This window comes from Panthera leo, chromosome D2 (genome assembly GCF_018350215.1).
Source record: "Panthera leo isolate Ple1 chromosome D2, P.leo_Ple1_pat1.1, whole genome shotgun sequence".
Classification (NCBI taxonomy): Eukaryota; Metazoa; Chordata; class Mammalia; order Carnivora; family Felidae; genus Panthera; species Panthera leo.
In genome coordinates, this window is record NC_056689.1 from 59,736,328 (window position 1) to 59,758,474 (window position 22,147).

Genomic DNA, 22,147 nt, shown 5'->3' on the forward strand with positions numbered 1-22,147 from the left:
TCCACTCCCCCAATCCAGGGCAAGTTTTCGTCAAAGGGAGAATAGATACAAAAACGGAAACCTTTCCAACTCCCCTAGTAAAGGCGAGTTTCAAGGCAGCGTTTTCCTCATAAAAGCCAAGGAAATACGCTACTTGCCTTGCCTTTCCTCCAAGCGAGCCGAGGCTCCTGAAGGAAGACTTTTTGCCCATGGGTTTATTTTCTACTGGAACCATGGAACCACTCGGTCCTCTTTCCAATATGCGTCTATGCTTCCTGCTCTTAACGACCAGAGAAGTTCACTATCTAGAAGGCTTCTCTTTATTGAGCTTAATATGCTGGCTGGAGGCTGGCGCTTGCTAGGAAAGGATGTTAGCTTCAATGTGCAGCTAGCGGCTACTTCTGGCAAACGTACTTTGAAGCTTACAATTGCAGCCCGAACACCCTTCCACCTTAAGAGTAGTATGTCCCATAATTTGGGCAACTCCCCCACCCCCACCTCTCACCTTTTGGCCAATCAGGCAAAGTGTGTTCCTTATCCTACTAGATGGGAGGGAACGCATTCAAACTGGCGGCCCTAACTCCCACCCAGGATATAACTGTGGGAGGAGGGTGGCCTGGCCAAGAACTAGTCTTCCTTTTTTACCTTGCCATGAAGAAAATCTGGAAGGAAGTCTTTTATTGGAGATAGGAATAGGAAGGTGCATCCCCCACCGTGAACGGCTATGGAAGATGCTTGTGAGACATGAAAGGCATGAGAAAAGGTACAGAGCAGAAACAGGAAGTAGGTTTACACAGTACACCACCACACACATTTCACTTCAAGTTTTATTTTGCCTCTTGCATGGTCTTCAGATAGTTTTACAGTTCGTTTTCTACAGGAACTGAGCTGTGATCTGAACAATCAATGAAATGTCATTCCAACCTTAATAAATATTCATAACCATAGAAGAGAGCATAGCACTTTACCATCCTAGAATGATGAAGGTACAGGCCTGGACATCTGTTTCATGGTTAGCATCTGTGACCAGACCAGCCAAAATGATTATTATAAGCCAAGATAAAACCACAAGCAAACTTGCTAAAAATCCTGATTCCATAGATTGACACTGAAATCCTCCAAATAAATGCTAGAATTGTCCACTAGAGTACAAAATGTACTTAAAGAGAAAACCAAGTGACCTTAAACTGTTTTAAACAGCATCTTGTAGAGCTCTTCCCTTCCCCCTTAGCCTTCTTAGGTCTTCTATCAGTTAAAGGTTTCTACCCTGAAAATAAAGAGGCCTCCTTCCTCCTCTCCATTCATCTTACCAACTCAGTGCCCACTCACAGGCCCTGGTTGAAAGTCACTAGGTACCATTAGGCACAATGCTTTAAGATTCAAAGCCCAAACTGATGGAATTTCTTCCTGAAGGAAAATGCCTTTTCCTTGCCCCTCCCACCTCAGCTCAAAGTAAAACAGCTGATAACAAAACTGCAGGGAAGCAAGGTAACAAAATACTGTTAGGAATCCATGATGAAAAAAATGAATCCTGCAGAGATTACCTGTTAACCTCATGCTCAGAACCCCTAAAAACACCAAATCTAAATTAAAATACATGGAGCTTTCAGAATCTGGTTAAAGGAAAAAGAAAAGGGTAACCTTAAGTCATTGGTTAAAGTGTGCTCATTTTTTTAAAAAAATTAGATACAAACATGCAATTAAAGACTCTGATTTAATAAAACCAGTTGTAACAGATCTTGAAATTAAAGGACAACTGATCTCCGGGCAAATGGGACCAGTAAGTCCCTGAACCCTACTTGATGTCAAAACTAACATTTCACATGCTGACCTGCATTGAGGTTAATTTCCAGAAGTGACTGCACTTTGCAAGACTGAGTCCCATGAAATTAGACTCTCATACCCAAAGTGGTCATGGCCTAGCCCTAGGTGGGAGGCACTTTAAAAACAATAAAACTTCTTTAAAAAAAAAAAAAAAAAAGACAAAAGTAAAGAAAATCCATCTTCCACTGATTTACATTATTCAAAGTGCCATCCTGAACCACATACCCTTTCATTTTCAAAAGGAAAAAAATTACAAAAACAGTGAACACAAAGGATACTCAGGTTACAGCTAGTTTATATACAAAAAAATTTACAAGTCTGCCATTTTTAGGCTTTTGCCACAAACAAATGCACATTTGTCCCTACAAAGCACAACATGCCTGAACCAATGGTCACTACAAGAGACAACTGGCCATGGCTTTACAAAGAGCAGAAAAACTGCCCCAAATTAAAATCATTTACTCAGCTTAAACTATGCCACAACCATCCCACTTGGAATCTCTACCCTGAAGCCTCTGAAACCCACTAAATCTTTCTCATCTCTGCCATGTCTCCGAAGAATGAAAGACACTTTTCATCCAATAAATCAAGGAGGATGACAAATGATTCTAATTACTCTTAGGTGAGAAATGCAACCACGCTGGATGCAGAACACAGTGCTGACTACATTTATTGAAGACCCCCTCCCTATAAGTCCATGTAAGAGGTCTTGGCACCTAACACAAGACCCACAAAGGAGGCCCACATCTGTTTCAGACAGGATTTGCATCAATACAACCTTCCAACCAGTGAGTAATCTCAAAGTGTGATGGGTGAGTTTTACATAGTCTTCGTTTCCAATCCCAATTGGCTGATTAATTTTGCCATTCCAGAGGCTGAACTGTATGAAGACCCCAACCACCACCAACCAAGTGAAGTTCAGAGACTTTCCGACAGTTCATAGTGCCAACAAATTTCACAGGCTCCGACCAAGTATAACCACATCCTTTGGAAATCCTTCCATTTTTGCAATTTCAAAACAGCCTAACTTGCTGTAAAATTCCAGAATTCTTTTATCATCTGGTCTCACTTCACAGAAAGCCCCCCGGGAGCCTAGAAATAAAACAAATATTCAAAATGTAAATGTCAACTGGAATTATGGATAGGAGTTGTCATGAATCTTTAATATATTTCAAATAGGTGACAGTAGGAGCTTATCTATACCAGTCCCTAAATTTCATACCACAATTTTTAAAATTCATATGAATATTCAATGAATATTAGTATTCATCAATACTGAATACTGCAGCGGCAACTACCTTAAATGACAGATATGTTAACTAGCTTGAATGTGGTAATTACAATGTATTTCAAATCATCAAACTGTACACCTTAAACATATACAGTTCTTAATTCTCAAAAATACCTCCATTAAAAAAATCCAGTGAAGCCATTTGCAACTACGTGGATGGAACTGGAGGATATTATGCTAAGTGAAATTAGCCAGTCAGAGAAAGACAAAAACCATATGACTTCACTCATTATGAGGACTTTAAGAGACAAAACAGATGAACATAAGGGAAGGGAAACAAAAATAATATAAAAACAGGGAGGGGGACAAAACAAAAGAGACTCATAAATATGGAGAACAAACTTAGGGAAACTGGAGGTGTTGTGGGAGGGGGGATGGGCTAAATGGGTATCTACTCCTGAAATCATTGTTTCACTATATGCTACCTAATTTGGATGTAAATTTTAAAAAATAAAAAAATTAAATTAAAAAAATAAAAATAAGTATTATAATAAATAATAAAATAATAATAAAAATAAAAATAAAATATTACTGGCAAATAAAAAAAAATTCAGTGAAACTCTTCCCCAGAAAATCTTTTGGGGAAGAGGATGTAAGAAACCTCAATGCAAAAAATACCTCTGTTTAATGTTTTAATACAAAGTACCTTTGAAGAGCCCACAGGGCAAAGGCCATTCCAGTTTATGTCACAAGCCAATAGAACCAGAATATGTTGTACATTCTAAGACATACCTCCTATACCTGCATGATTCAGTTCTAAGCACAACACTAAGAATTACACTATCTTCAAAGAGTTGTTTAAATTATTCCACAAGAGGGATACCACTGACTCAAATGATACAAAGATGTAACAGTTAAGTGCACTCCCAAGTAACAACAACCCTCTAAAGAGGTCTCAAACAAGCTGCCCATTTTTGTATTGTCCAAGGGCTAAAAATAGTTTTTTACATTTTTTAAAGGCTGTGTAAAAAAAAAAAAAAAAAAAAAAAAAAAAGTATGTAGGAGCAACTGGTTGGCTCACTACGTACAGCATGCGACTCTTGATCTTAGGGTCCTTAGTTTAAGCCCCACAATGGGCATAGAGCTTACCTTAAAAAAAATAAATTAGGAGCACCTGGGTGACTCAGTCAGTTGAGCATCTGGCTCTTGATCTGGGCTCAGGTCATGATCTGTTTCTGAGTTCAAGCCCTGAGTCAAGCTCTGTACTGACAACACGGACACTGCTTTGGATTCTCTCTCCCTCTCTCTCTGCCCCACCCCCATGCTTACACTCTCCCTCTAAATAAATAAACATTAAAAAAAATTAGTGTATGGTGGGGGGCACCTGGGTGGCTCAGTCAGCTGAGTGTCTGACTTCGGCTCAGGTCACGATCTCACAGTTCGTGGGTTCGAGCCCCGCATGGGGGTCTGTGCTGATACCTCAGAGCCTGGAGCCTGCTTTGGATTCTGTGTCTCACACCGCCCCCCCCCGCGCCCCTCCCCCCCTCACTCTGACTCTCTAAGAAATAAACATTAAAAATTTTTTTCAAAAAAAATTAATGTATGGAACTTAATTTAAAAAAGAATATGTAATTAAAATCTGTATGTGGCCACTGGAGTATATTTATTACCTAGACATTTACAGAAAAAATTTTCATACCACAAATATAAAGCAAAATTATTTCTGTAGGCTGAGTTTAGAGAACACTCAAAACAATTTGTCAACTTGGGGCACCTGTGTGGCTTAGTCGGTGAAGCGTCCAACTCTATTTCAGCTCAGGTGATAATCTCAGTTTTTGACATACAGCCCCAGGTCGGCCTCCACACTGAGAGTACGGAGCCTGCTTGGGATCCTCTGTCTCTGTCTCTGTCTCTCTCTCTCCCCCTAACCCGCTCACTTGTATGCTCTCTCAAAATAAACTTTTAAAAAAAGGCAACTCTGCATTCTTTTTTTTTTTTTTTTTTTTTTAAAGTAGGCTTCATACCCATACCCAGCGTGGAGCCCAGCACTGGGCTTGAATTCACAATCCTAGGATCAAGACCTGAGCTGAGATCAAGAGTTGGACGCTTAACTGACAGAGCCACCCAGGAGCCCATCAACTGTGTATTCCTAAATGAAGCTTCTTTTGAGGGTTCATTTAATTTCCAATTATCACAGTGAGTCTCCTGGCAAAATAAATTTAACCTCATGTATTCACTTCTCATTTAAATGGGGCTCAAAATAAGCATTCATAATATAAAAGATCAACATTTTCCAATGATTAATATACATGCAATTCTTATACCACTATTCAGAAGCCAAACCATACATGGTGGGGAAGGGAATGCGAGTTCACTGTAATTCATTTCTTTCTATCCTGTCTCCACCTAGCCCAAACACCAGCAACTACACAAATATGTACTCACCATTAGCCTTCAGTGAAGACAGGAGGCAAGCCATCATGCTTTTGGCTACACTCGGGTCAGTTACTTTTTTATGAATATCCATCTTTATCAGAGAAGGGAAGTTGGCAAGGAAAGTTTCTGGCAACACTTCCTGCTCTTCATGGAAACTCAACATTATTTTCTGTAAAAATTTGAAAGAATCTCTTGATTTTCAGTAACTCATTATACATCTATATCCCAACTACAGAAACCAGCAATAGGAAAAGGAAAGCAACATTCAGTAACTCTTCCAGTCATTATGTACTTATCACATAAAGAATTAATTAGCTTATAATTCTAGCTGAAGCATTTTCACTTTTAAAACCATTTGTCTGAATGTAATGTGGTATTCTGAATTCGATCCTGGAACAGAAAAGGACATTAATGGAAAAACAAGTAAATAAAGTGTGGAGTTTATAGTACTGCACCAAAGCTGGTTTCTTAAGACTTGGACAAATGTAAAAAACGGGTGAGGGGTAATAGAGGAATTTTGTATTATCTTTGTTAAATCTAAAAATATTCAAAATTTAAAAAAAAAAATTTAAGTTTGTATTGCTTACACAAAAATGTGAATGTAAAAGAGGTTACAGTAGACCCACTGGTCATTCTTTGTATGTTCCTATGCTGAAAAATGTAATTGTCAAATATAAAACAATAATGCATCAACAGATCAATCACCAGCACACTGTAGTTAATATCTATGTAATTACAAGTAAGTGAGGCTACTCCACATCAGCCTCTTATTACACAGTCATCTGGCTAGAGAAGAAGGTAAAAAATAGGAATAAACTCTAGAGAGAATATAAGTAAACTGGTATGGGAGAGAGAAGAATTTCAGAAAAGGCTAAAAGGAACAACATGGAAGAAAAAAGCCATGTCACAAATGAAAGAGTCCAAATATATCTCTAAAAGTATTTATTGGGCATAAACATTATCAAGAAGGAACTGTTTTTTTAAATGCATATGCTAAAATAAAATGCATATGCTGATGCATAGATTAAAATAATCATAAATTATATACAAAAAATTCACTGAAGTTGGGACAAGGCAGACATATGACAAGAAGTACTCCTATCTGCAAATAGACTCTCAGGGCAGCTCACCTCTATTATTTTTTTTATTACAATGAGAAATACATTACTGAGAAGGCAAGTGAGCTCCCTACAACCAAGCAAATGAAAGATTTTAATTAACTTGCCCTGAGTACCCAAAGAAGAGACCATTTAAGTTTGGTACTTCACAACAGGGTAGGAAAAAAAAAAAAAAGGTTCTTTAGTTGTCTATATTCTGTTTTTACTTGAGAAGTGTTGTAACAATGTTTCCAAATAAAAAAAAAAACTCCTAATGCTGAGGAAACAATGGAATATGTCACACTTAAGAGTAAGTAATGGGGTGCCTGGGTAGTTCATGGTTAAACGTCCAACTTTGGCTCAGGTCACGATCTCACAGCTCGTTGAGTTCAAGCCTGCACTGGGCTTTGTGCTGACAGCTCAGAGGCTGGAGCCTGCTTCAGATTCTGTGTCTCCCTCTCTCTCTGCCCCTCCCCTGCTCACACTCTCTCTCTCCTTCAAAAATAAACAAACATCAAAAAAAAAAAAAGAAAAAGAGTAACTAATAAAAGGGGTGCCTGGGTGGCATAGTCAGTTAAGCATTTGACTCAATCTCGGCTCAGGTCATGATCTCACAGTTCGGGAGTTCGAGCCTCACACAGGGCTCTGCGGATAGCACAGAACCTGCTTAGGATTCTGTCTCTCCTTCCCTCTGCCCCGCTCCCACTTGTGCTCTCAAAATAAATAAAACTGAAAAATTAAAAAAAAAAAAAAAAAAAGTAAGAATTCTTTTCTGTAGAGAATTTAGAAAGCAATGACATTTTTTTGACAGCATGAGAGAGCACGCACATACAAAACTGGAGGAGGAACAGAGGGATAGAGAGAATCTTAAGCAGGCTCCATACTCAGTGTGGAGCCTGACAAGGGGCTGGATCCCATGACTTTGGGACCATGACCTGAGCTGAAATCAAGAGCTGGACACTCAAATGACTGAGCCACCCAAGCGCCTATTGAAAGTACTGAAATTTTAAGATATCTCTGCTTACTTTACCTTAGTAAGTACTTTAAAACTACTGTAGTATAATTCTAAACCTGCTATTACCTCAGCCTCGGAGAGTTCTTTGTCACCATTTGGCTTGGTATACTTCTCCTGCATGAAGGGAATCCAGGAAATTTTACATTTTTTAATGAAGGGGGTCACATCTACAGTGCCCAAGGCATAACCACATATGCCATCTTCGTCTTCTAGGACAAAACAGTAATCCAGGCTAAGGGAAAGCAGCCCTCCTACTAACCTGCTCAGAAGAAAAGAGGGTAGAATGAGTTTTTAACCCCAAATTTTAGACTTCAGTGACGTTAAGGCCTTAACGTACTTGAATGGCAACCTACAGAAACTACATTCGGTGTAGGAAAAAAACCAAAAAATACACACATGTAAATATTCACATTTAATTGTAACTAAAGTGGAATTTCTAGAAAACTTTATTTCTAGTCATCACCTCCCCTTAACCTGATAAACGTGGCTATGAAACGTTACTCCCAAATCCAACAAATCCAAACACTTCATCACATACTTGTCTCCAATAAGGTCAGGCTGACTTTGAAAAGGTAAACCCACTCCATCGTCATACATTTCTCTGCAAATCTTGTACACGGAAGCCTGAAAATATAATCTAGTTAAGCAACACATCAAGAAAAATCGCAACAGAAATTAACAATAGGACTCAGTGAGTCAGACTGGGCTTCTAGGACAGAGTAACAAAATGCCTGGCCTGTCATAAATATCCCCTCTGCTTTAATATTTATTCATTGAATCATACTTGTAAAATCAGTAGAAAACAGCACGGTATAGTAAACACGGAGAATTGTTTCAAAGGAGATGGTTTTAGGCAGTTAAGAAGTAGATTCAAAATGCTGCAAACTATGCTGCTGAGCCTCTCAGTTTTGTATACATCCAAAAATTTTTAAACGTGTTAATGGTCTTTAAACAGGCTTGCTGTTTCCTGTAGCTGACTGTCAACAGCCGGTAGATACTTCACAACTGGGAATTATAAAATACTAATATATTAGAGAAAATCAGCCAAGGACCATACCACTTGGACACACCCTAATACCTTTCAGCTGATTTTCATAAAAGAGGACTTAAGGGACTTAGCTCAAAATGTTTGAGTCTAACCTCCTTATTAGATTCTCCCTTAAATATTAACCCTCACTTGTTCAATGTTTCAGTTAACTTTCTCCACCTAAAGCTATTTGAAAGTACCGAACAGATTCTCTTAACAAGGGAGTTCAAAGGAAACTTGTGAGCACCATAACCATATACCAAGTTGGTAGGTAGACAATTACCTCATCTTTAGGAAAATATGGTCTGATAGTATAAACTTTGGAGGTAGGAGTCAGTGGGGGTGGTTGAAAAAAGAGATCATTTGCCCCATCAATTGGCAGCAAACGCTGTGGGAAGAAACAAAAGGAGATGGATTAGTGTCGGGAAGAGATCCATTTCTTTAAATGGGTGTGCACTGCAGATTACCAACTTAACATTAACTGGCTACTGCAGGCAGACCTAAAGAAGAGGGGTGTACTATGCTTTACTAAAATAAACACCTCTTTGCTGGGGGAAGGGGGTGCTTCTGAATAGAAATTACCCAAACGGAGTTACATAGCTTTAGTGGCATATTAATGGGGACTTAAACTTATAGTAAAAAAATAAATAAAAAATAAAAAATCTATTCCAGTATCACAAATCTACTTTTTTAAACCAATCTCATATAGACCATCTCTGTACTAAAAGATGGCAGAACAGAATGTCAGGAGGAGAGGTTTGGTCTGAAGAGGGTTATCTGTCCAGGAGACGCTTTATCCCCAAAGCAATGCGCTTCAGTTTGCTGTGCGCAGCAGAGCACCTGTTGGGGGGAGAAAAGTAGAGCACCTGAAAAGTCCATGAACAAATTCCAATCCAAAAAAGTTTCTTATTTTGTTCAAATTTTCATTAACAGACTATTCTTTCAAATACAAGTTTTATTTGTAAAATAATCGGGAAAGTATCCAAAAGCCCTTTCACCATTCACTTGCATAATTATTCATCCTTTTTGCTCATGGAGTTTCCACTGGCAGACAAGCATGCGCGCATTGTGCATTGCGGGCGCAGATTAAAATGGTGTGCGACCTGCAAAGAAACAATGTGAAGTGTATACCTAGAGCCGCTGCGCTTCGCAGGCGCGGGGGGAATTGGCAGCATCTCCTTCAGAAATTACTGTGAAAGAGGAGGAAAATTTGATTTAAAATCCAGCTATGTAACTAAATTGAATTTGGGACTAGAAAGCCTTCGGCAGACCAATCCTTCCAGCCATCTGATGCGCAACATAAGGTTTCTCATAAAACAAAGAAAATGTCAATTCAGTTGTGAATTCATATTGATACCTGGAACTCTCCTGCTAGACCACCTCTAAAGGCCCAGGGTTCTTGGTCTCCAATTAAGAACTGTGCTGAAGAATGACTACGACACCCTGTTGAGATCAGATCCAAGCGGAGAACGTTACGAGAAAGGGGATTTCCTGGGGTCTCAAACGTCCAACAAACTAACAAACACTTTGTGGAAATAACTCTCTAACAATAATAATCCAGGGTTTCAGGACAAGGCTGTGATAATAGTTTTTTTAAATTTGTGATAGAATTTCAACACTGATGTTTTTTCCTTTGATTCATGAATAATCACTTTAAGAGTTCTACTCTTTAATTATTGGAAGAAAAGTCAGTCTCAAGTTTGTCTGGGTCAAATTTGTAATATTCCCTAGATACAGCTATAAAAATCAAGCCAGCTGTTTGCTCTGTAGTAAAATCACAGTAATTATGAAAGTGAAATGAATGAGACAGATAATGAGACATTTTATTATCACAGCCCATGAAGGAATTAAACCTGTCTGAAGTCACATTTTACATTATGAGGAAGGGTACAGGAAGGGAAAAAGGGGAAGGGGAGGATTAATCTTGTCAGAAAACTAAGGTCAACAGAATAAACAAAAGAAATTGTTCGGTAAGTTGACATCAAAACAAATGAAAACTTTATTTTTTCTAACAAGGACGATCCAATTTAGACTTGGCTAATAGTAACGGTAGTCGGACAAATTCTGAGCACTAAGGAGTCGACTGATGCTCCTAATTTATCCACAGCTAAGACATACTTTTCTTAAAAGTATGGTAGTATCTGGCTCCTCTGATTGACGATTATAATTTTTGCAGTGCACTGAACACAGGCATGGAGTAACAGGGTTTGAGGTCCAGAAGTCAGCATTAAGATCACCACGTAACCAACTTCAGAGGCAATAAAGGAAGCTAACAAGAAATAGTTAAAAGCAAATATTTGGAGGCCAAATCAAAATCACCTGCCTAGTCTTCTGACAAGATAAAGCAGCGCAATATAGTTCTTTTCCATTGGAAGACAGCATTCTACCTCCTGTTCAAGTTAACAGTCTCATCAGTACAATATATAGTGTGCTAGTCAGACAGTCCCAAAGCAAACCAATTTTTTTGTTCACAATTCAGGCCCATTAAGAGATTATATCCAAGTTTGTCATTTTTTAGGGGTAGGGGTATTTTAAGAAAACATACATAATATGTAGATTTGTAAAATAAATATGAAATAGGGTCAAAATTTAGGCTAAGAGAACCTGCCCCATTCCATAGCTCAGTGTAAATTTACACTGCAGGAAAAAACTATACTCTCAAACTTTAAGATCAGCCAATTTCCCCTACCCCCCACTTTGAGACTACAACATAACTAGCACTTCCAACTATTACAATAAAAAGCTGCATGTACGAAGAGCTGTATAAATGAAAACATGGTTAATGCCTCAGTCGCTGCGCAAACGTGACTTCAGTTCATGCCTACTGCCCTTAAAACTGAGCTACCTCACAGATAGACCTTTCAATTTAAACTAATTAATCATGACGCGCTGTGAACATCTGCCGCTGTCCATCCAATAGTAGTAGACACTTGTGCTGAGGATTCTCCCATCTGTACACAATGGGGAAGAAGATAATAGAAGTCGTTAGTAATCAAAAGTACTGCATAGCCACATTCTTTAAAGGACTGAATGCCAGCTGGACTGGAGAGAGGAGGAAAACAAAGGGCTCTAAGCAGTAACTCCCTGGTATCACTACAGATCCATGAAAATACTCTACTTGTCGTGAGCTTTTTGTGAAGCTATGTGCATGCCAAGATAATTATTTAAAATTTCTAAGATGCTCTGAACTTGAGATGTACAATAGCTACCTACACAATTTGGGAAAACTGCTCCTATAATTGTACAGTACAGAAGTAAAATCTGAGAGTAAACAAATACTGTACATAATCAAAAGTTAAATTTTTAATAATTCTTGAATTACAAGAGGAGTATCGAATGTTTTAAATGATACTTTCCCAAGCCCAAGAAACCAGATTTCAGGTGGGAAACTTAAGATTTAAATCCCTGTGAGAAATTATAACCCCTTGGCCAGAAGCCTGGAAAGCAAATGCTGTCATCCAATAACCAATGTAGAGGTATTTCCTGAGCCTAAAGGCAGGTATCTATCACAGAAAAGAGGTGTCTTGGAGCCTTTTAACAATAGGTCAAAATTCTCTCTTCTAGGGGTGCCTGGATGGCTCAGTCAGTTAAGGGTCCAACTCTTGGTTTCAGCTCAGGTCATGATCTCACGGTTCATGAGTTCGAGCCCTGCACATTGGGCTGCGTGCTGACAGTGCAGAGTCTGCTTAGGATTTTCTCTCTCCCTCTCTCTCTGCCTGTCTCCTGTCCTTGTGCACACAAGCGCGTACATGCTTGCTCTCAAAATAAATTAAACGTAAAAAAAATTCTTCTATCTGTTGGGCTATACATATATATACAGAAACCCAAAGTTCTATATTTTCAAATTAACAGAGACTCTACATTTGGCTGATAATTAGCTGTGTCCCAGGAAAGCTATCATTAATATTTAAGAGTCTAAAAGTATGTAGGCAGAAAGTGAGAAATCTCACTGTTACTACTCCTTAATCTCAGCTCACAGTATTTCACGTATCTATTTCACAAACAAGACCAGGTAACCCATCACAGTGTTTGTGACTACTATGAAAACTATGACATGTCAGTCAGCCTTGCTGCCTGCTGTGTGCTGTATGTACATCCATTACATATTCCTTATAGCTGGATTGAAAACCTGGAAATGAAATGAGGTCCCTGGAGAAACTTGGCCATGCTGGTGCTTTTTACCAAGTTTGAGATTTTCCAAAAAAATCAATTTTCAAAAGAAACATACATAAGTTCATTTAATGAAGGAGTTTTTAAGGGATTGCAATTTTCATCCCCTGCTAAAACCAATTACTTGGTAGAGGAATAAAGAAAAAGCCATGTGAAATAATACCAAGTAGCACCAGAATAGCCTTATCACTAAAGCTCGCATGCGCACAGGGCTGGGAGGATGGCTTCCTCTTGCCAGGCCCTTTAGGTCATTTCAGCAATTGTTCTGTTAAACACAGCATAACATTATCAAGACCCAGCAAGCAGCAGAGAGCTTACACAGTCACAATTCATAGTGTCTCATCTCCAAATCGGATAAAAGTGGTATACAGGATTCCATCCAGGAAGCATTCAGTCAGAGCAAGTTAAAGTCAGTACTTTCTAACACATTTTCAAGATATTTATGTTGAATTAGCCCAAGGGAGAAAAATCAACGTGATGTATTTACTGAGACTTGCACCTCAAGTCAGCCAACAACGGCTGTAACTTTGAAAGAAATCTAAGCAAAGAATTTAAACACAGTTGGAATTTCACCAATTCCCTAAATATTTTTCTCCCTGTGGGATAATCTTTTTTTTCTTCATTTTTAAGGGACAATATATCTGAGGAAAAGAGATTATTCCTGGTGTACCTACCTAACCACTGTACAAAAGACTTCACCATAGACATTATACTCTTGATATCCCAAACATAGGAGTACATGTCATAAAGGATTGTCCTGTTGGCACAATTGGAGAGTCGAGTGAACATTCCCATCACCAGTCCACACATCTCCTCAAACTTGGCTGCTCGTGACCGCCACTCTTCAATCTATTGAGGATCAATAAAAATATGACTCAAAAACTGCAAGCATAACAAAATAAACTGCTTATATTTTCAGGTCCCTGCAATTTATCCTAAACATTAAAGGATCACTGGGCTTAAACTCTTTATTTTATTTATTTATTTTTTAAAATTTACATCCAAATTAGGTAGCATATAGTGAAACAATTATTTCAGGAGTAGATTCCTTAATGCTCCTTACCCATTTAGCCCATCCCCCACCCCCATAACCCCTCCAGTAACCCTCAGTTTGTCCTCCATATTTATGAGTCTCTTCTGTTTTGCCCCCCTCCCTGCTTTTATATTATTTTTGTTTCCCTTCCCTTATGTTCATCTGTTTTGTCTCTTAAAGTCCTCATGAGTGAAGTCATATGACTTTTGTCTTTCTCGGACTAATTTCACTTAGCATAATACCCTCCAGTTCCATCCACATAGTTGCAAATGTGGGCTTAAACTCTTTAGACAAGCAATAACAGTCTGTGTCTCCCCAAACTGACAAGTATTTCTGAAATAATCAACTGTGCCTTTCCTTCATTTTTCACTATAAGGTCAAACTATGGAACTCTATGTACTGGAATCCAAAACCACTTTCAAAGCATATTCTAAGATGTGGTCAATTTTCTGCTAGTTACCAATATATTCATTTAAGATGTCGTTTATCATCAGCATGGGGATGCACCCAGGCTAGAGAAGCAGATATAAATCAAGCATACTCACTTTTTCAGAGTCTTTTCCTTTGCAATTGACACTGACAACACTGCTATTTGCTCGAAGCCACTGGAATTCCCGTAACATTTGCGCTCCTTTGGGTCCATGCTCATAAGGAAGGTAGAACAGGTCAGCAAGCAACTGCAAATCCTCCAAAGTCACTGGTTCCACAGTATACAGAGGCTTTTCATTGGGACCTGGCACAAACTGTTCCTTGTTTGTCTGTTCATCAGTCTGCATAGGGGCAATATCACTAATGCAATCTTCCTGCATAGACATCTCTGGGGATTTTGATTCAGCTATGCTCTCTTTATCTGTGTCCATTGGTTTCAATTCCTCAGCCATTTTAGCTTCAACAATTTCAGTGAGTATTTGATTGTCATTCTTGTGGTCTGTTTCTTCTTGTTTTTCTACTACCATGTCCATGGGTTCCTCATCTGGCTGTTTCTTTTCTTCTTCCTTGGTCAGAGCTGTAGGTTCACCACTCAAGGCTGCTCCCTGGCTCATAATGGGCTCCTGATAAACTGTTGTGACTACAGTTGTGGCATTTAAAGAGGGTGCTGCAACTAAGGGAGTCCCATCAACTACACTTGCTTTAGCTCCACTGTGTGCAACTTGCCTACCTACAAAAACAAATTGCCACAAAGATAATAAGAATTAGAAACAGTACAAATCAGATCTAGAGAAATGTTTTCTTATTGTATCTCTAACCTCAATTTGAGATTCCAAATATTAAGCCCTGAGAAAAGTGCAATCCCTCTAAACCCCAGGGAGGTAGGGAGCGAAGAGAAGAGGAAAGAAACAAATGATAAACATCCCCTAAATATGCCAACATGTATTATCTTCTCTTCTGAAGATCTAGATCTAAAAATAATTATTCCAAAAAAAAAACATTTTTAAAACAAATTAGCATTGCATCATGATAAAACTACCTCAGACCAAAAGTTAAGATTTTAAAAACCTTATTTCTCTAGATCCCTTCCCAAATTTTACTTTGTTTTGCGGGCCTATGGTAGGAACATCAAAATGTTCTTTACTTTACGATTCAACCATGTGACCCAAACCCCCTTACAACAAAGGGCCAAACTCACTGCTATACTGATGAGGTACACCAAACTCCTGCAACCACTCTGTTAAAGCTAACTTTAGAGCCATCTGTGGACTATAGAGCACATCAGTTTCAATATCTTCATCACTGCCTTCATTTTCTAACTTTATCTGGATCGATACAGTACTGTCTTCACTGTCAGCTGCAAAAAAAAAAAAAAACAAACACAAAAAACAGTTTTGATTACAAAAGCCTCCTGACAAGTGAGAGGAACAAATGCAAAACACCAGTTGTTACAGTACAACTAGAGAAACAAGGAACAGGAACATGAACAAACCTTAAACATAAAAACGCAAACACAACCAAGACCCTTAACTGAACCACTTCACCTATAAGTCATCTAAATGCATTGCTAAATGTAGGGGCACCTGGGTGGCTCGGTTGGTTAAGGGTCTAGACTTCGGCTCAGGTCATCATCTCATGGTTCCTGAGTTCAAGCCCTACATCAGGCTCTGCATTGACAGTGTGGAGCCTACTTGGGATATTCTCTCTCTCCCTCTCTCTGCCCCTCTGACATCACATGCTCCCTCTCTGAAAATAAATACCCCCCCCCCAAAAAATTGTAAATGCATTGCTTAATGTGAAATTGCAAATGAAATACAAAACACTAATTTCAGGGGCTTCTGGGTGGCTCAGATGGTTGAGGATCTGACTCAATTTCAGCTCCAATCATGATCCCAGGGTCGTGGGATCAAGCCCAGCCTCAGGCTTTGCACTGAGCATGGAGTCTGCTTAAGATGCATCATTCTCTCTCTCTCCCTCTGCCCCTCTCCCCCATTTGCATTCTCTCTCTAAAAAAAATCAAATAAATAAATTTTGAAAATAAAAAAATTTTAAAGCCACTAATTTTAGAATCACTGGAAAAGTCAGTCATAAATGTTCAGAGTGCCAATCGTTGGGAATGTGAAGTTAAAGGCATATGATTTCCATAAAGATAACATTCCCTACCCTTGAGGGGCTTATAAATTAATGGGAAAATCATTACGAAAACATACAAGCAAATTAGTAAGTATATTGAGGGGGAAAGAGAAAAACCAATAGAGAACCCACATATTAAGCACAGATAATAAATAAGCACATAATGAAACTCTAAACCAGCACAGTGTTAGAGAAAATGAAGTCTGAACTCTGGCTTAGTATCCAAAACCTTCTACTCTTAGCTTTCCTTCATATTTCCCTGCACATGGCCCAGTCTGGCTACCACTCCTTAATGTGCTTCATGCTCTGCCTTAAAAGCGGTAGGAGGTAGATGCCATGTACCCAGAGGGAACTGAGACTATATTTTGTTGTTGTTGTTTTTTTAATTCAAGGGGGTGGTCCACAATGATTGAGCCTTAAAGGGAGGCATTAACCCAATAAACAGAACTGGAAGGAGTACAGAACTGAGAAAGAGAACACAACTATATGACTACATACCATACCCGAGCACCATGATGTGACATTCCCATAGCCCCAAACGAGCCCAAATTCAGTAACTTCAACTTTTCAATGTCCAGTGCTTTTTACCTCTTGTCCACCAACCCTTTCATGCCCGGCACCTCTACTCATACTGTGATACTCGTAAGTATCCTCTCCTCTAGGAAATGGTTTCTTAGCACTTTTGCTTAGCAGAAATAAGCATTCCCTCCTCTGTGTTCCCACAGCACTTTGTAAACAATTTCCTCAGCATTTATCAAACAACAGCACAGTCGCCTATATGCTTTACCCAAAACCAGACCATGTTCTTCAAAAGCGGGGACTACTTTATTCTTTGCATCTTTAGTGCCAGGAAGGTGCACTTGCCAAATCTTACTAAGTGTTTAAATATAATGAATAAACAACTAGCCAGCATTCTTACTTAGAAACTCAACTGGGAATTTTTCATGAATAAAAAATCAGTAAGCCAATGTCTAAAATGACAACACAGAATATGTTCCATTAATATAAGGTGAAATCTAAATGATATATGAAGTAATTCAGGTAACAGCTAGTGATCTAAAATACCCCCATTTAATAAAAACCACCAGAAAACATAAACTGAATGGGAATAATTCCAGGAATAACAGGAACACTAAAAAACTAGTGCTCTGATTTCAAAGTCACATTTTAAAAGTAAAGAACTGGGGGGGGGGGGGGGGGGGGGGGGGGGGGAGAAAAGCAAAGAACTGAGGCCAAGAAGTTATTAAGTAGTTTGTCCAAAGCCACTCAGCCCTCTGATCCCTCCTTCTCTCACATATACACCTCACTCATACGACTAAACAACATACTTCAAAAAATCTCTTAAATTATGATGACAAACCTGCACTTGACAATAGCTCTAGTTAACCCCAGGTCTCCCTGCAAGGTCAAGGATTAAGCAGTCTACTTACTCATCACTACATCTTTTCTCACTCCATTCATGTTTGATTTGTACCAGGTGGCAAGGGTGTGGATAGCAACATAGTTGGCTTCAAATTCACAATTTGGATTAGTAAGGACTCCTTTTAACCGTGGGATGAGTTCTGTGGATCTTCCTTTGTATGGGCCCAGAAATAGTCTCTTCTGATCATAATCATTAGCATGAATGTTATCCCAGATTACTGGAGCTCTCTTAATAATCTTAGAAACCTCTTCAATAGACTCCACTGGAATTTCTTTAGAAACAACTTTCGGACCTAGAAATAATGACAACCATTTGTTAAAAGACCCTCAAACATGATTCTTCAAAATATACTGAATTCAATTTTTTATTGTATTTTGTTATTTATGTACTTTCTGACAATTTTTCTTTTCAAAGTAACACAGCAACATGTCTTTTTGAGTGTTCAGTTTTACCCAACCTCTCTCCAATATTTCCTCAGGTCAGATTTCTAGGAATGGAATTAGTAGTAAAAAGATATGAATATTTAAGGTTTGGGCAGGCTTCCTCAAACTGATATGTTATAAGGAACAAATTGTTGGGGTACCCGAGGGGCTCAGTTAGTTAAGCATCCAACTTTGACTCAGGTCATGATCTCAAGGTTCAGGAGTTCCAGCCCCACACTGGACTCTGTGCTGACAGCTGAGAGCCTGGAGTCTGCTTCAGATTTTGTCTCTGTCTCTCTCTCTCTGTCCCTCCCCTGCTCACCTCTGTCTGTGTCTCAAAAATAAATAAACAAAAAAAAAATTTCATGTAAACAATTTCTTTTTCCATTATAATACAGCTCGTTGATTAATAACTGTCAATTCGGCAGGATAGCTTTCATTTTATAAAACACTCTCCCCCTATGGCTGAGATCAATACTTTTTAGCCCAGTTCCCTACACATCTATTATTTATCAGCAACTGATACTCAGATTCACTGCAAAATCCTTAAAGATGTTTTTTATACTAAATGAAGAATGTATACTTCATAAAAGGGAATTTTAACAACAAAGTTTTCTGGTTAAAGTTGTTTTCAAAAAGTATCCAATTAACCAGAAAAACCAATTTCTAAGTTCTAGTTAACTAAAGTTTTACTGTATAAATCTTAAAGACTTACCTGTCCAAAGCACCTCAATTCCAGGGAGAAGCTTTTCACCCACAGTCCTTAAATAAGGAGATTGAGACACATTTGGGTAACAGAAAGTGCCACAATATTCTGAATGTAAAAAGGAAAATTAAGTAAAATAGTTAGGAGTGAAATGGTCACGAGTTTTTAAATGGGGGGAAAAAATGTCTACCAATTCTAAATTCTTTTCATACAAATGATAAAGAGCTTCCAAGTCGTATCTCAAAGGAATTAAACTCAAGTGGATAGTTCATTAAAGAATCAATTAAAAATAAAAATAAGAATCAATTCATAAAATCTGATACTCTTCCCCCAATAATACATATCAATCCTTATGATCCTACAGTCATTAGAAATACAAGTTTACTAAAGAAATAATTAGAATGTTTAGTATTTTCTACATACTTTGAATTGGCTACATTTCTCTTACAATTAGAGGCCAAACAAAATGAATTGACAATATCATAACAGACAAAATGCAGTATTATGTGCCATGTTATTAAGACTCAACTGCAACTAAATAGTAATTTGCAGCTTCTGCACTGCAAAGAAAACAATCAGCAAAACTAAAAGGGAACCAATGGAATGGGAAAAGATATTTGCAAATGACATATCAAATAAAGAGTTAGTATCCAAACTCTATAAAGAACTTAACAAACTCAACACCCAAAAAACAAACAACCCAGTGAAGAAGAAATGGGCAAAAGACATGAATAGACACTCTTCCAAAGAAGACACCCAGATAAACAGACACTTGAAAAAAATGCTCACCACCACTCATTATCAGGGAAACAGAAATCAAAACCACAATGAGATAGCACTTCACACCTGTCAGAATGGCTAAAATTAACTTAGGCAACAACAGATGTTGGTGAGGATGCGGAGAAAGAGGAACCCTTTTGCACTGCTGGTGGCAATGCAAACTGGTGCAGCCACTCTGGAATACAGTATGGAGGTTCCCCCCAAAATTAAAAATATAACTACCCTACAACTCAGCAATTACACTACTAGGTATTTATTCAAAGGATACAGATGTGCTGTTTTGAAGGGGTACATGCACCCCAATGTTTATAGCAGCGCTATTAACAACAGCCAAAGTATAGAAAGAGCCCAAATGTCCATCGACAGATGAATGGATAAAGTGGCATATATAAACATACATACATACATACAATGGAGTATCACTCGGCAATCAAAAATGAAATCTTACCATTTGCAACAACGTGGATGGAACTAGAGTATATTATGCTAAGCGATATTAGAGAAAAATACCGTATGACTTCACTCATATGTGGAATTTAAGATACGAAACAGATGAACATAAGGGAAGGGAAGCAAAAATAATATAACAACAGGGAGGGGGACAAAACATAAGAGATTCTTAACTCTTAACATAAGAGATTCTTAGCAAACTGAGGGTTGCTAGAGGCGTTGTAGGTAGGGGATGGGCTAAATGGGCAAGGGGCATTAAGGAAGACACTTGTTGGAATGAGTACTGGGTGTTTTATGTAGGGGATGAATCACTGGATTCTACTCCTGAAATCATTATTTGCACTATATGCAAACTAACTTGATGTAAATTAAAAAATAATAATAATAAAGCATAATTTTAAATTTAAAACAATAAGTAAACATTTAAGAAAACATTAAAAGATAACAAATAGTAATTTGCAATGAATTAAGTAATTCCCAATGTAATCTTATTAAACATTATTTGAGTACTCCTGTTATATCAGACCTCTGAGATAAGGTTCGTGGCTCACAGGATTCTCAGACATATACACAAAGTTAAATAATTCAGACAAAATTTCTTAGAACAAATTTATTTATCTCTTCCTGAAAAAGAAGTCAAGGGGAAATTCCTCGTAAGCCTAATTTTGAGAGGCAACTAAAAGAGGCTAATACATTATCAATGGAAGGAACCAGGGAGGCAAGGTGAGAGAGGAAAAGTGGGGCAGGGTGGGGGGTGGGGGGGCGTTATTTAGCAAGTTTTCTATGCTGAGTCCTGGAATTCCAGAAGAGCCCAGATGGAAGTAGGAGGAGTGAAAAAAGATACAGATATGCATAGGCAGAAAAAAGGAACAAGTAGGAGGAAATGAGAAGTGACTAAGTTAAAAGCAATGTAAATTTGTTTTCTAGTTTTACATTTGATAATACTATCCTTCCTTTAATCCTGAAAATTTAAAGTTCATACACTTCCAGTACTAAAAAATACATGAAATCTTTTGCCTGTTCAGTTGCCATTTATTAGTCCCTAAAATTTCTCAAGTGTAAGACCTTGAGAAATGTCTTCTAGAAAAAGAATTCCTACTTTTATACACCAAAGGGAGAGGGGACAACACAATAAAGGCCATATATAGTTCTTTGAAAATGATGTATTTCAAGAAGTCTAGTTAAATATAAATCTATTATATACAATACCTGTGGGACAGAAGAGGAAAGTTTCTGGCTCTCCTAGGTATTGATAAATTTCATTTGTAATGGAGACCTGGGCATGAGCAAAAGAACTGAATACCTCTTTGTCTGCTGCACACATATTATGGTCAATATCATCAAAAAGCAAGGCAAATGACCTGCACCCAAACTGAGAAACCTAGGAAAAGCAGGGGGGGGGAAAAAAAGATGATTTAGCAGCTCTTTTTAAGTGAATAAACGCCTGGCTGGATCAGTCCGTAAAACATGCAACTCTTGATCTCAGGGTCATGACTTCAAGCTCCACACTGGGCACAGAGCTTACATAAAAAATAGGATTAAAAATATTAATGTAGACACTTAATAGCTCTATCTAAAAGTCAAACATTTTTCTTAGTAGAATGTTCAAAGCCACACCAATTTTTTTTACATTTTCTATGTTAAACAGCTAGACAAGTTGGAACCCATTTTTCATTTGAGTTTGAATGCAGTATGCTCCAACAAAGCTTCAACGATATGGCCTATCCCTACCTCCCTGGCTGCTGATTATAGAAGACCAGACAGACAGAAAAACAGAAATGGTAAGTGAACTCAAGAGATGAAAAACCTAGGCTTGTTCTAGTCCCAAAGACACACTGATCCTAATTAATCTCTGCACATAAACCTAACTAGTCCATGAATCAGAAGGAACACAGTATTTGATCAGATAGGGAGATAACCTCTTAAAAAGCATATTCATGGAAATTAAACCTCCTTATTAAATTTTTTACCATCTTAATGCCATCAATAATA

At 38.2% G+C, this 22,147-nt stretch overlaps 1 protein-coding gene across 3 annotated transcripts in view; it reads right to left on the bottom strand.

Annotated features, from left to right (window-relative positions):
* Window positions 1–788: 788 nt before the first annotated feature.
* OGA (O-GlcNAcase) overlaps window positions 789–22,147 on the bottom strand; it is a 29,574-nt gene continuing 8,215 nt past the window's right edge. For 2 of the 3 annotated variants that reach the window (XM_042907497.1, XM_042907498.1), the window contains exons 6-17: window positions 21,365–21,536; window positions 18,935–19,033; window positions 17,805–18,089; window positions 15,440–15,598; window positions 14,358–14,971; window positions 13,454–13,628; window positions 9,967–10,052; window positions 8,893–8,997; window positions 8,121–8,206; window positions 7,649–7,841; window positions 5,480–5,639; window positions 789–2,895 (exon numbers count right to left, since the gene is read on the bottom strand). In XM_042907497.1, coding sequence (XP_042763431.1) covers window positions 2,759–2,895; window positions 5,480–5,639; window positions 7,649–7,841; window positions 8,121–8,206; window positions 8,893–8,997; window positions 9,967–10,052; window positions 13,454–13,628; window positions 14,358–14,971; window positions 15,440–15,598; window positions 17,805–18,089; window positions 18,935–19,033; window positions 21,365–21,536 — 2,271 coding nt within the window. In that variant the 3' untranslated portion in view covers window positions 789–2,758. The remainder of the gene's footprint in view (window positions 2,896–5,479; window positions 5,640–7,648; window positions 7,842–8,120; window positions 8,207–8,892; window positions 8,998–9,966; window positions 10,053–13,453; window positions 13,629–14,357; window positions 14,972–15,439; window positions 15,599–17,804; window positions 18,090–18,934; window positions 19,034–21,364; window positions 21,537–22,147) is intronic. The other variant, XM_042907499.1, reaches the window with a different exon arrangement.